The 13,027-nt window shown below is 43.2% G+C and overlaps 2 protein-coding genes across 4 annotated transcripts in view; both read left to right on the forward strand.

Moving 5' to 3' along the window:
- The first annotated feature begins 583 nt into the window (after positions 1 to 583).
- LOC124262470 lies at positions 584 to 9,354 on the forward strand. 2 transcript variants are annotated; one of them, XM_046696978.1, is made up of 5 exons: positions 584 to 1,082; positions 1,240 to 1,318; positions 1,516 to 1,683; positions 1,820 to 1,911; positions 9,103 to 9,354. In XM_046696978.1, the coding sequence occupies exons 1-5, from the start codon at positions 714 to 716 to the stop codon at positions 9,298 to 9,300; spliced, it is 906 nt and encodes a 301-aa protein (XP_046552934.1). In that variant the 5' UTR covers positions 584 to 713; the 3' UTR covers positions 9,301 to 9,354. The 2 variants fall into 2 exon arrangements, with proteins under 2 accessions (XP_046552934.1, XP_046552935.1); XM_046696979.1 differs by having other exon boundaries at positions 1,857 to 1,911; positions 9,103 to 9,224.
- A 2,374-nt stretch (positions 9,355 to 11,728) lies between these two features.
- Positions 11,729 to 13,027, forward strand: part of LOC124262457 (methionine--tRNA ligase, mitochondrial-like) — a 43,521-nt gene continuing 42,222 nt past the window's right edge. The window contains exons 1-2 of one of the 2 annotated variants that reach the window (XM_046696964.1): positions 11,729 to 11,786; positions 11,907 to 12,109. In XM_046696964.1, the coding sequence (XP_046552920.1) occupies positions 11,953 to 12,109 (157 nt within the window). In that variant the 5' untranslated portion in view covers positions 11,729 to 11,786; positions 11,907 to 11,952. The other variant, XM_046696963.1, reaches the window with a different exon arrangement.

Here is a 13,027-nt window from a genome sequence, read left to right on the forward strand (position 1 = left end):
ATTGTGTTAAAAAGAATGGACGATATTAACCGCAAGTCATGGGTAACTGAAGTGAGGAAATTAATTTATATTTATGGTTTCAGCTATGCGTGGGAGTTTCAAAATATTGTTAACACTGATTTATTTTTTAAACACTTCTCTCAACGAGTTAAAGATTGTTGCATCCAGTGTATATTTTCTATGTTAAATGAACATTCTAATTTAGAGTTCTATTCATGTGTCAAAAGTACGTTTAATATGGTATCATACTTGTCAACATTATATAACAAAGATTTAAGAAGATTTTTATCACTTTTAAGATTCGGTGAATTAAATATTATGAAGAATACAGGCAGAAGAAATAATATCCCAAGAGAATTAAGATTTTGTCCATTTTGTAAGAAATCCTCACACAGTACTTTTATCGATGTGCGATATAAAGCGGAGAAATGTACTGTTTCTTAACGCATACCAAAATGTTTATTTTTTATACGGCCTAAGTATTTGCACTTTAGTTTACACCATCGGAAAGGAAATTTAATAATCTACATTTCAGATTAATTATATAGCTTCTGGGCGATCAGAATACCGCGCACACCCAATAGTGGAATTTCCGCAAGTCATGTGATCTAGCTGCCGATCACGTGGTACAGGTCAAGCTTTGGGACAAAATGGCGGCTGTCAACCGTGCCCTTGAGTGAGCCTCGCCAAGTTCAAAGTGCAATATCATCAATATGGGGGTAAAACGATGCGCTTATGGCACTTGTAATAGTGACTCACGTTTCTACCATAAACCACATATGGCAGATGTGTTTTTTATTACATTTCCAAAGCCCACATCAAAGCCCGAGATGTGTGACCGCTGGATCAGAGCGTGTTCCCGCGGTGATGATTTTGGCCGTCACAAGATCACCCAAGATACATATGTATGTTCCAAACACTTTGTTGATGGACATGGTCCTACAGGCGAACATCCTGACCCTATACCAGCTACCGCTAGAGGTGTGGAACTTAGAATATTCAACACGAAGAAGTCAAGACCACCACCTAAAGGCCGTGTGAGCTTGTCGCCAGAGAAGAAAAAAAGTCGTTCACAACTCCAGGTATAGTTTGGGAATGAAATGAAATAAAATGAAAAAAAAATACATATGCAAATAGATAAATGAACAAATAAAAGTAAATTTTGAATAATTTAAAAAAAACTCTCTTTATAATAATTTATGATGTTCATAAAATATTAATTAATGTGTTTTTTTGCAGGTACTCAATGTGAACATTGATAAGGAAAATGAAATAACTGAGGGTTCTGAAGAGCAAGATAAAAATGTTGATAATGAAGGTATATCCATTGATTATATTAAAGACAAAGCTTTTAAATAGAATGTTTAGTTAATGAAATCCGGATGGGTTTTTAGCAATCCTTATTGCCTGAAAAAGTTTGCAATTATAAAATTATAAGATGTTGTTTAGTGTATATTTTTGGACCATTTATCATCCGCACAGTTTTGTTTTTTACAAAAATATTTTATTTTGCAGATGCAAGAAAACAGGTTTCCTGTTCTGATGCAGCTACTCAGACTGACATCTTGCATGATGATCTGGCTGGCTACAGTGATGATCAGCTCAAACAACCTAAACTTCTACAGAGAAAACTATTCATGGATGATGTTCTCAGAAGTGACAAATCATGCAAATTCTACACAGGTAAAAAATATCTGTTTCAAATCTATAATAAAGACATTCATTTTATGTTTTATTTATTGATAATATGTTTTGCATGATATAGACTTTAATGTGTGTTTTAAAATAGTTATTTGACCAATATTAAAAATTATTTCAGGTATTACATCCATACAGCTTCTGTTGTTCCTGCACAGATTCCTACAGTCCAAAGCTGAGAGGTTAACACTGTGGAAAGGGGAAGAAACAACAGTATGTATAGTTTATTGCTTTAATATTGAAAATTTTAACTATAAATTGTATATTTATATACTTATCCTATCTCACGACTTGCACCTCTCTCTCTTCAATCGACCATGAGTGGAAACGAATTAAAACTTTGCTCAAGACCTACCTTGCCCCTCTCCCCGTGCTGTGCATGCCTTCCTGTCTCAGTCGTGCTCACTAGTCCATGACAGCACGAGGCATGCGCAGTCCTCACCCACGTGATCACCTCACATACTCATTCTCGATCTTGGAGCCATAAAAGGACAAAACCGGAACGGTGGTAATCTATGTAGTGGGGAGGTAGGGAGGGACTTTATCGCGTGAGATAGGATAAGTATATAAATATACAATTTATAGTTAAAATTTTCAAATTTTTAAACTTATCCTATCTCACGACTTGCACTTATCCCACGGTAGGAAGGTGGGTCATAGATTACCCGGAATTCAAGCGATAACAGCTAGTGTTACGCCCAAACAACCGTAGAAAGCAACTGCAAGGTAGGCCAATAACTACCAAGTTACTACGTGCGAGGGTTAGGTCGAACCCATTGACTTATTAAGCACAATTGCTCCCAGGGACCGGGTTTCCCGAGCAATGTGGTGTTCAGTCACTACCTTCACAAAGTGAAAGGGCGTAGCTTAACGAGTGTAATCAGTCGCATCGCCACGATTTCCAAAAGGTACCCCGTAATAAAAGTCAAACGACTAGTATCGGGCCAGCCCTGCTTGAAACAACCCCCACAGACACCGTCCCGAGGAGGGTGAAAGAAATTGAATCGGTAAAACTCACAATTTTTAACGTTCAGTACCACAACATCATCTTATGACTTCCATTACTTACCACAATAAGATCACATAGATGTGTATAGGCACTTAGGAGCATGAACGCTCTGAAGTGTAACGCCGAGGAAGGACTCACTTCACTGACTTAATTACTCCGTGGAGCAGAGGACAGTAAGTGAGGTGGCGACTCTCTGTAGTCTCAAACAAATGAGAGAAGAAAATCTAAATCCCGGAAGAAATAAAGACGTAAATCAGAAAAAGTTTTTCAGATTTATTCAGATTGTACACAAGCAGAAACGATCGCGACTTGGGATCAACTGCACAGTGGGATCCATATAGCATCGGAGCACAAGAAAGTTCATTATCTGCGATGTTGTGCCGCTGATAACTGCTGGGCAAGGACGAGTGGTCCAAACTGATGAAGGCCTTGAATATCCGTCACCGACACATCTCTGAGGTAATGAGACGAAAATACCGTGTCAGATCGCCAAAAACACCCCTCCATTATGGCAGTTAACGAGCAGTTGCTATGCAACGCCATAGTAGAAGCCAAAGCCCTGGTTTCATGAGGGTTGACTGCCGTAGGTGGTGGCAAACCGGCAAAAGTGTAGGCTCGTAGTATTGTAGCTCGTAGCCAATATGAGAGTGTTGTGCGAGAAACTTCGCCTTGGAAGCCGTAGACAAGGGTATAAATAGCCTCTTACGCGCAGACGGCGGCGTGGCTCTTACGCGATGCTTTAAGGTAAATGCGAAGTGCTCTGACTGGACAAAGAGACAGATCTTCAACATCTGCTGGACCCAATATGGTAGACAAAGGCGGGATTGTAAAAAGACGATCAGGTTGACCCGGCAACTGGTTTTGCAATAAAATCCCAGCGCCAATCCCAACAATACCTTGCCATGTCTACTCTGTTCAAAACGGACGCGGTTGATATCTAGAGCATGCAGTTCTGATATACGTGCCGCTGTGGCAAAGGCAATAAGAAAAAGGTCTTGAATGAAACTTGTTCAAACTCCTTGTCCTGTAAGGGTTCATAATGCTCGGACACTAAGTGGTGCAGGACCACGGATAAGTCCCAAGCTGGTGGACGAAATTTCCTGGATTGGTCGGCTAGCTTAAAAGAGCGAAGTAAGTACTGCAGTTCGGTACCGTCGAAACCTTCGTGCCAGAAGTCGTGGCTAGGACCCGAATTAAGAGCCGCCAAGTAGGTGGCTAAAGTGGAACCCTTGAGTTTCCTTGTAGCCCGCAAATGTTGTAAATATTCCGCCAACAACCTGGGAAGCAGTAGTAGGGAAGCGATCCCTCTGACCCGACAATAACATTCAAATTTCTTCCACTTATCGTCATACAAAGAGCGGGTAGGCGTACGATGAGCTGCAGTGATAGCTGAGGCCACTCTGTGAGAATAACCTTTGGCTATTAGTGATTTCTGCAAATGTGCCATCGTGAAGATTGAGCGTCTGTGGTGACTCGTGATACGCCCGAGTCGCGGATGAACTAGTAGGTCGTCGTCCACGGGAAGAGGAATGCTGCTTCGACTGACTAGACTTTTAGGCCGGCGAACCAACTTCTCGCTGGCCAAAATGGCGCTACCAAAAGTAGTTGTACTTTGTTGGTTAACAGAATTTTCTGAATGACCTTGTGAAGTAGAGCGGAGGTGGAAGCGCATAAGCGTTGAGGCCTTCCCAAAGGAATGGCCAGGGCGTCGTGATCCCAAGCTAGTGGATCTGGAATTGGAGATACGAATCTCGGCAGTTGGGAGTTGAACCGAGTGGCAAACAGATCGACACTTTCGGTCGAGATCGGGTAAATTATCGTCCGAAAAATCTTGGGCAGGAGTTGCCACTCTGTGGGCGTGACGGCGACTGGAACGAGACAGAGGCGTCGGCAATCCGTTCTTTGTTCGGGGAATGTGCCTGGCTCTTGCGACGATGTTGAGAGAATCTATCAGAAGATAGAAAGAAAGCGTCCACTGTAGGAGTGCTGCTGAGCCCGTCGACCCTAGGTGATTGATGTACCACACTACCGTCGAGTTGTCGGACTGTATCAGCAGGTGAGACATCTTGAGTAGAGCCGCCCAGTACTGAATCGCCAGTAATACTGCCTTGAACTCCAGAATGTTTATGTGGGTGACTTGTCTTCGGACGACCACTGCCCTGCCACTTGATGCTGAAGGAAGTGGGCGCCCCAACCTTCTAGAGAGATCCACAAACAACTGATGGGTTGGACTGAATGGCACCAAAGAGACGCCGGCGCAAACATTCTGTACGTTGAGCCACCAGCGTAGGGTGGACGTAGTTCCCTGGGTAACCGAATCAACACCTGAGGGTTGTTGGTTTGAAGATGAGGGCGCAGAAATAACTGAAGTGGGCGAAGCTGCAGTTGACCTCTGTAAGTCAGAGCCTGAGCTGACGTTAAGGCGCCAGCAACTCCTGCCACTGGTAGAGTTCTGGGGTGATCAAGGCTAAGCGGAACCAGGCGCTGAATTTTGGTCCACCTGTCCTGGGGAACAAACAACTTGGCTTGTTCTGTGTCGAAGATTGCTCCTATGAACTGAAGTCTGCGAGTCGGTGTTAACTCCGACTTCTACCGTAATTGAGGAGCCACCCTAACTGTTTGAGCAGCCTGATGGTGAACTCCCGATGGATTTGAAGAACGTTTGGATCCTGTTGTGCCTGAATACAATCGTCGATATAGCTTTCGAAAGTCACTCCCGAGAATGTAGGAAACTGCTGATGGGTTTGGTCACCCGAGTAAAAGCCACGGGGCGTAGAGATTCCAAATGGAAGGACGTTCCATTGGTAGTGATGGCCCCGAAGGTGAACCTGAGATATTTCCGATGATCTGGGTGAATCGGAATGTGCAGGTATCGTCTTGAAGATCTAGGGATATGAAATCCCTTTCTTCAGAATTGAGGAGAAGACTGACCGATACCATGCGAAAATGAGGTGGTTGTTGCAGGAATCGAGCGTTGAATGTCTTCATATTGAAGATGAGGCGCTAACTTGCTGGAGTTTTCTTTGGCACCAGAAAAATCGGGGAGTAAAATCCTGGAGTTATGCACACCTGATCTAGGTGTTCTATTGCATGTTTCTCCAGTAGAGTTTGGATTGTAGTCGAAAGGACTGCCGCCCGATCCAGAGGATATATTTGCTGCAAGGGTTGAGTGGTGAGGGGTGGATCCCCGACCACAGGCAGTCGATAGCCGTGAATGAGAGTCATTGTGACAAAAGGATCTCCCAGAACCTCCCAGTTGGGAGCAAACAGACCTAACCTCCCTCCTACAGGGGAATCGAACACTGGAACCACCGGATCCGGCAGAACCAATCCGAGCTCTGACTTCCGTGAGTCACTGTTTGGACTGTCTATGTCCAGTTCCCGTGTCGGGTCGATAGGGGCGACGTGATGCGGAACCACGAAATGGCCTCCTGCCTCTGCCACGTGCTTGAGAAGGCGCCGTGCCTTTCATACAGTCCCGGAGGTCTGGGTTGGAAGGGGTAAATTGTGCGGTTGGCGATGCGAATAGAATCTTGGAGCTGAATTTTTGCAATTCCAAGAGATCAACAGATACTTGAAATTGGTTAAGGCGGTCCACCTTGGATGCGATTTCAGCAATAGCCCCACTGAACACCGTATCCCCGACCATGGTTGACGAAATAATTCAGCCTTGAATCTATCTTCCCATGAGGAGAAATTCAACGGACCCCGTCGCCGTATTGCAAGTAAATAGCCAAAAAAATGAGACAATTGCTCGAAGACCACCTGGAATTGGTCTAAAATCAGAGTCATACTACCCCTGATGTATGCGTCCTGGTCCGTATATGCATGGTTGACCGCCTCCGCAACAGCGTCAACAGCTGAAATAATGCAGCTAATGGCAGGGATAGCATGGCGAACCGTAGTATCTAAGTGAGCCAATTCCTGTCTTCCACCAAATCTGTGGCGAAATGGAGCGCTTGCCACAGACCATGGAAATGTCATCATCGACTGAAGGTGCCGCTGACCAAAGTTTCACACCATGAGTATGTGCCGTGGATGGTCTGAACCTTGGAGCAGACAAACCATCCTTCGTCCTTCTAAGCTTGTTGAAAGCCGCGTCAAGAGAAGAAGGCAATTGTTGAAGACATGGGCGCAAAGGAAGTGTGATACTGGCAACATCTCTATTAGTCATGCCATAAGGCGTGGCCAAATCATCTGGAGATTTACTAAGAGGTAGCTGAAGTTTTCAACTATCCAGGCTAACCGTGAGCGGTTCAACAACATCAAAACTGCCATCAGGAGTGGAGATGTCTGACTGCCAGGTGAAGGGAAAGTAGTCTGAGATCGAGTCCGATCCCTCAAATCCCCCAAGCGATTATTGCTAAGAAACGCCAGGCGATTGTTGAACATGTGAGGGCCGAGTGACACTGATTCCAAGCAGGCGTAGCGACACGAAGCATGGTATCTAAATCCGGCTGAGCCGGAATCAATAGCAGGATTCCAAGACTCAGCAATAATCTGTGACCGGGGCAAAATAGAAGTGGAAAGGCGTGAAGGTGAGCGCTGATCCACTGAAGCGTAACGCTGCCTAGCAGGTGAAACCACCCGTACAAAGCGGCGTTGCTGATGTGTACTATCATGGGAAGGCACTGACCGTGAAGGCGTTACTAGCACAAGGCTGGCTAGAGGGATATTCTGATTCCCCTGAGGTGAATGAGACCGATTTCTATTATCCCTCTGGCCTTAAAGACACCAAGCGGTTAGGTGAACCGGATGGAAATGGCGAACCACTTCGACTAGGTGAGACTGAGCGACTACGGGAATCAAAAGCGCTGTGGTGAGTCGAGCGAAACACCTGTTGAGGTGAATTGAGTCGGGAATGTGAAGCGGTTCGTCCTGGTGAACCTATTTGAGTACGTGAAACAGTACGGCCAGAGGAACACATTCGACTACGTGAATCAGTTCGATCAACTGAACTCATTCGAGGATGTTCTGGTGAGCCGGTTCGGCCGTGTGAGCCGGTTCGGCAGGGTGAGTCGGTTCGGCATGGTGAGCCGGCTCGGCTGTGTGAGCCGGCTCGGCGATGTGAGTCGCTCCGGCAGGGTGAGCCGGTTCGGTAAGGTGAGCCGGTTCGGCTAAGTGAGTCGGCTCGGCTGTGTGAGCCAGCTCGGCGATGTGAGTCGGTTCGGCAAGGTGAGCCGGTTCGGCTATGTGAGTCGGCTCTCGAAAGTGAACGAGACCTAGAGCGACTCTTGCCAGCCGTGGAAGAACGATTGAACCTTCGCACCAGATGGTGATTCAACTTCGTGTGGGTGAATTGTTCGGTTAGATGAAACCGTGGAATTAGGAGAGCGGAGTGCGTTCCAACAGCGCCGATCCCGCTTTGACGATGAATGCTTAGAAGTTCTCGAAGTCTGTGATCGTTCGAAGAAACAGACCTACGAGATAATGTAGATCGCAGGTCTGGCGTAGAAGAAATATCGGTCGTTACCACCCTGAGTGCGGCTCCTGAGAAGCGTAAACTGGGTGAGGGAACCTCCCTAAAAGCCGTCTCCGTTCTCAGATAAATAGGAATCTGTGAAGCGTCCATAAAATCTTAGTCAGGCGCGAGGCGGCCGATTGAGAGCGGTGAGCAGTGAGGGTGGGGCGATCTAAGCATTGTTTCTTAGCGGGAGATGGACCAGACCCGCAGAAATAGTCCTAGCCCTATCTGCCAAACGCTGGTCACAAGCACGCGTTTGTAAGATTTAAAGCGCCTCATTAGACAGACCTGAACACTTAGGACAGCGTGTGTCCCAGTCACAAGCACCCACACAATCAACACACGATGTGTGAGGGTCCCATGCTGAAAATACTTTATTACAACGGACGCAAAACTTCCGTTTACTGGCCTTAACAGGCTTAACCATTTTGAGCAATTCTCTGACGAAAAATTTTCCACGTCCACTCAGTGGAGCGACAAGAAAGAGAATGAGTATGTGAGGTGATCACGTGGGTGAGGACTGCGCATGCCTCGTGCTGTCATGGACTAGTGAGCACGACTGAGACAGGAAGGCATGCACAGCACGGGGAGAGGGGCAAGGTAGGTCTTGAGCAAAGTTTTAATTCGTTTCCACTCATGGTCGATTGAAGAGAGAGAGGTGCAAGTCGTGAGATAGGATAAGTTTAAAAATTTGCTTTTATTAATAACCACCTATATACTATCTCTTGACTAATATATACTGTATGTAACTTGGTCGCTGATCAATATGTCATTTGTTAACCCTTTCACAGGCAGTGCTGTAAAGTGCATCTGTTTACTAAATGGTCACTTGCAAATTATCATTGACTTCCTAGTACCAGTCATTGTGAAATATATTGATTAATGAACAGATCCACTTGACCATGTTAACTGATACATAATTACTTTTCAGGAGAATGCCAAAAACAAAGATGACCATCACCCCAGGGGACTGTCCACCTTCACAGCTTTCCTCCTAACACTTGTGCGCCTGAGACGTGGCCTTGATGTCGACCATTTGAGTGATCTGTTTGGCATATCATCATCGACAGTTAGCCGTTACTTCGGACATACATTGAGTTTATATCAAGGAGCTCAGTTTTGTTGTTAAGTGGCCAATCAGACTGCAGGTTCAAGCTCACCTCCCAAAGGCATTTAGATATTTTAAAAAGACTATTGCCATTATAGATTGTACAGAATTTTTTATACAGAAACCCTCATTGCCATCTAGTCAGAGAGTGACCTGGTCACAGTACAAACATCACAATACCTTTAAATGTCTGGTTGCTATTTCCCCAACAGGTGCATTTACTTACATCTCTCCACTGTGGTCTGGTTCAGTGTCAGATAGGCGCATTGTTAAAGAATCAGGTTTCCTTGATAACTTAAACTATGGCTGACAGGGGTTTTTTGATTAGGGATCTCTTAGCATTAAGAGGATGTACATTAAACATACCACCTTTTGAGCATGGTAAGCAGTTAAGCAAAGCAGCTGTTAAGAAAACCAGGAGAATAGCCCATGCTCGAATACATGTTGAAAGGGCAATTGGTCAGCCTCAAGAACTTTAAATTTTACAAGGTATTTTTCCACTGAAATCCAAGAAGCTTATTAATCAAAGTGTACAAGTTTGTGCTCAGTTATGCAATTTTGACAAACCACTTGTAAAGTAACTGTTGTTTTAAATTATTGCCATATTCATGACCAATGACTTTCATGATTCTGTTGTCATGAACATATTGAAATGTTTTGAGCTTTTTTCCCATATATTTGGGATTACACTCTCTTAGTAAAGTACAGGTTCTAGTACTTTTGTTTGGGTTGAGTCCCATCTGGGATTTGAACTCACAGCGTCAAAGACTCAGGCACCTAATCGCCAGCCTAACCCTCTCAGCCACCACAACTTCCATGTATTGTTGAACATGGCCTAGTGACCTTAGTGTGAACTGATCTCAAGGAAGTTTGAGTAAAGTTTTAAAAAATAAAAAGATAACAAAGCCTTAATAAGTTTTGTAATTGTATTTCATTTGAAATAACTGCTTCTCCTTAACATGTCTCTAACCAACATGTCTAACAATTTATTATCAATAACACTAACATAGAATGTCATGATGCATTGATGAGTAAGATGCAAGCATGATATGGGACAATATGATCAAGATAACACTGTACTTGTGTACTATGAGGCCACTTGTACTGTACTGTACTACTGAGGTAAAATCTGTAAACATGTAACACTCATATACATGCTTAGTTTGACCATTTTGCATATTCGGGAAAAGCATGATGTTACAGTGAGTGACAAAGGAAACACTGTACTTGTGTACAATGAAACTATTTGTACTGTACTGTGTACTTCCGAGGTAAAATCTGTAAACATGTAACACTTCATATACATGCTTAGTTTTTGACCGTTTTTTACATATATGTGAACAGCATGTTATTTGACAACAAACGATAGTCCTCAAAAGACTTGAAAGCCTTCAATGTCCTCCTATCATAATCAGATCTATGAAATAACAGGTAGTTGAAGATATCATACAAGCCAAAGTCTGGGATGAGGCTGAAGTCAGATGTGTAAGTAAGAGCAAATGGATCATCAAAATCACAGTGTAAGTCCGTGAGACACTGCTTCATAAACGTTTCTGGTCGACAGTCATGTTGAAAATCGGGATCAGGCTCCAATTCAAGTTTGACAACTGCATTGGCTAAAGCTATGAGAACGTCTTTTCTGTGACCTGTAGTTGTTATTCCGTACTTTTTCAAATAATCTTTAAGTTCTGGGACTTTCAATTTCTCCATGGTAATTAATCATAACTTATATAAACTGCGTATTATGACATGGACCTGTCATCGGAGACGTGCCGACTACCAGATCTACATTCTAATTGCTCAGCCGAATTCTGCAGCCTCAGAGAAATATTAGATACACTAAAGGGACAAATTATATACAAGAACTATTTAGAACAAGTATTTCATTCACTAAATTCGATAAACTGCGAATAAATGTTACAACAAACATGATCAGTATCTACAACGATGCTTGACAGACGCCATTTTGTACGAAAGCTTGACCTGGTCACGTGATCGCGTCATTAGTCACGTTACCACCGGAAAATGGTCTATTCTCGCGCAATGTTCACTTTTTTAGACCTAATGAAAATGTGCGTCAGAAAAAAATCGAACCCCCCCTTTTAAAAATGACTTGAGACCACATTGAAGATTTTTTTTGCGTTGGCAGAGCCAATGGGGGTTCAGCGGGTTCGAAACCCCTGACACACACACACACACACACACACACACACACACACAGAGTTCAAAATTCCTGGATCCGCCCATGCATTGTGTCGTATTCTTGATCGGAACTGCCATGCTGTTGTATTAGATACATTTGATTGCGTTATGTAAGTAATGAAAATACACAGTAACGGATATTTCACCATGCATATGAATACCAATCGCAATCAGTTGAACGGGAACAACTACATGCGGTTTCGCTTTTGGATTGCGGAATATGACTCGCCTTTTGAGAGTTATCTTCCCAAAATGGCCGCGCCCATGGAAGAGCATGATAATAATGCGGGGCTGTTTTTGAAAAGGTGCATGCAATTTACTCGTAGAGAATTGATTTCGGTTCACTGAACATGCTCTACGATATTGATTGTATCGACCATTTGTACATGTAGTCGACTTGATTAAATAGACTAAATTCCGTTCAGGATAAGTTCCCTTTCTCTCAGTCTCATGAACAGCTGATCTCTGACCATGACTACGAGTTTGGTAAACGTACTGCCCCGACGTCGTGTAAGTGCAGCTGGGAAGTCACTGACAAGGTTGTGTTTGCCGTGCTTCCGGAGGTTCATCAGCTACAAGCATACAACGCCCTGCTTCGTGACGACACCTATCTTTTATGTAAATGCAGGTAATTAACCTGAATGTTATCTTATTACAAATAAAATTACAGTAAAATTTAGTCCAGCATATTACTAGACGACTTTGCACTATACCAAGGTGTAGTCCTTGGCTGGAATACGAGTTTATTCATATGAACTAGAGTATCCCTTATTTTGCAGTTGGGGAAACCTACCGATCGGCCTGTAAGAGGCCAAACGGGATATAAATAGGCCGTTCTGCCTATTTTGCTATAGGCCGATTGGCCTATAATATATTTATCAAATAAATTTGAAGTGGTTCATTTCCGCATGAGGATATTAACATCATTCAAGTTTTGATGTCCTGAGGTTTTCATTCAAACCCGTTTTGACCATTTTCATCACATAATAAAGGAGTTTGGAAATTGCTAATTAAATATAAGTCTATAATATTTTTGACAATTTTCACTGAAAATTAACGACATAGATATTCAGTTTTAGATTTCAAAATGAAAATCTGTGCAAAATAGTGTTCTTAAATGAAACATCATTTCCTGAACATGATATAAATTTACATTTTGTCCAAAAACTTATTTTTTTCAAGCTGAGTAGGTCCAGTAACTATTCATCTCTATGATCATATTAAACCATTTCGTGCGGAAATTGATAGTTTGTGAAATAATAATAATAATGGTAATAGCAAAATAGGCAGAACGGCCTATAGAATCCTGTTCGGCCATTATAGGCCAATCGGTAGGTTTCCCCAACCTGCTTATTCAATCAAGCAATCAATCTTTATTCATACTGAAGGCCACAGGCCCACAATATACAAGAACATAGTACACAATATCATAGAAAAGAATAATATAGTCTTATCACAATATGTCATATCACATCATATAACATCGCATTACACATACTTTGTCGTATCACATCATATCATAACACACCATATTACATCATATCAT

Source organism: Haliotis rubra, unplaced genomic scaffold, assembly GCF_003918875.1.
Source record: "Haliotis rubra isolate DU_JTF1 unplaced genomic scaffold, ASM391887v1 Scf84, whole genome shotgun sequence".
Classification (NCBI taxonomy): Eukaryota; Metazoa; Mollusca; class Gastropoda; order Lepetellida; family Haliotidae; genus Haliotis; species Haliotis rubra.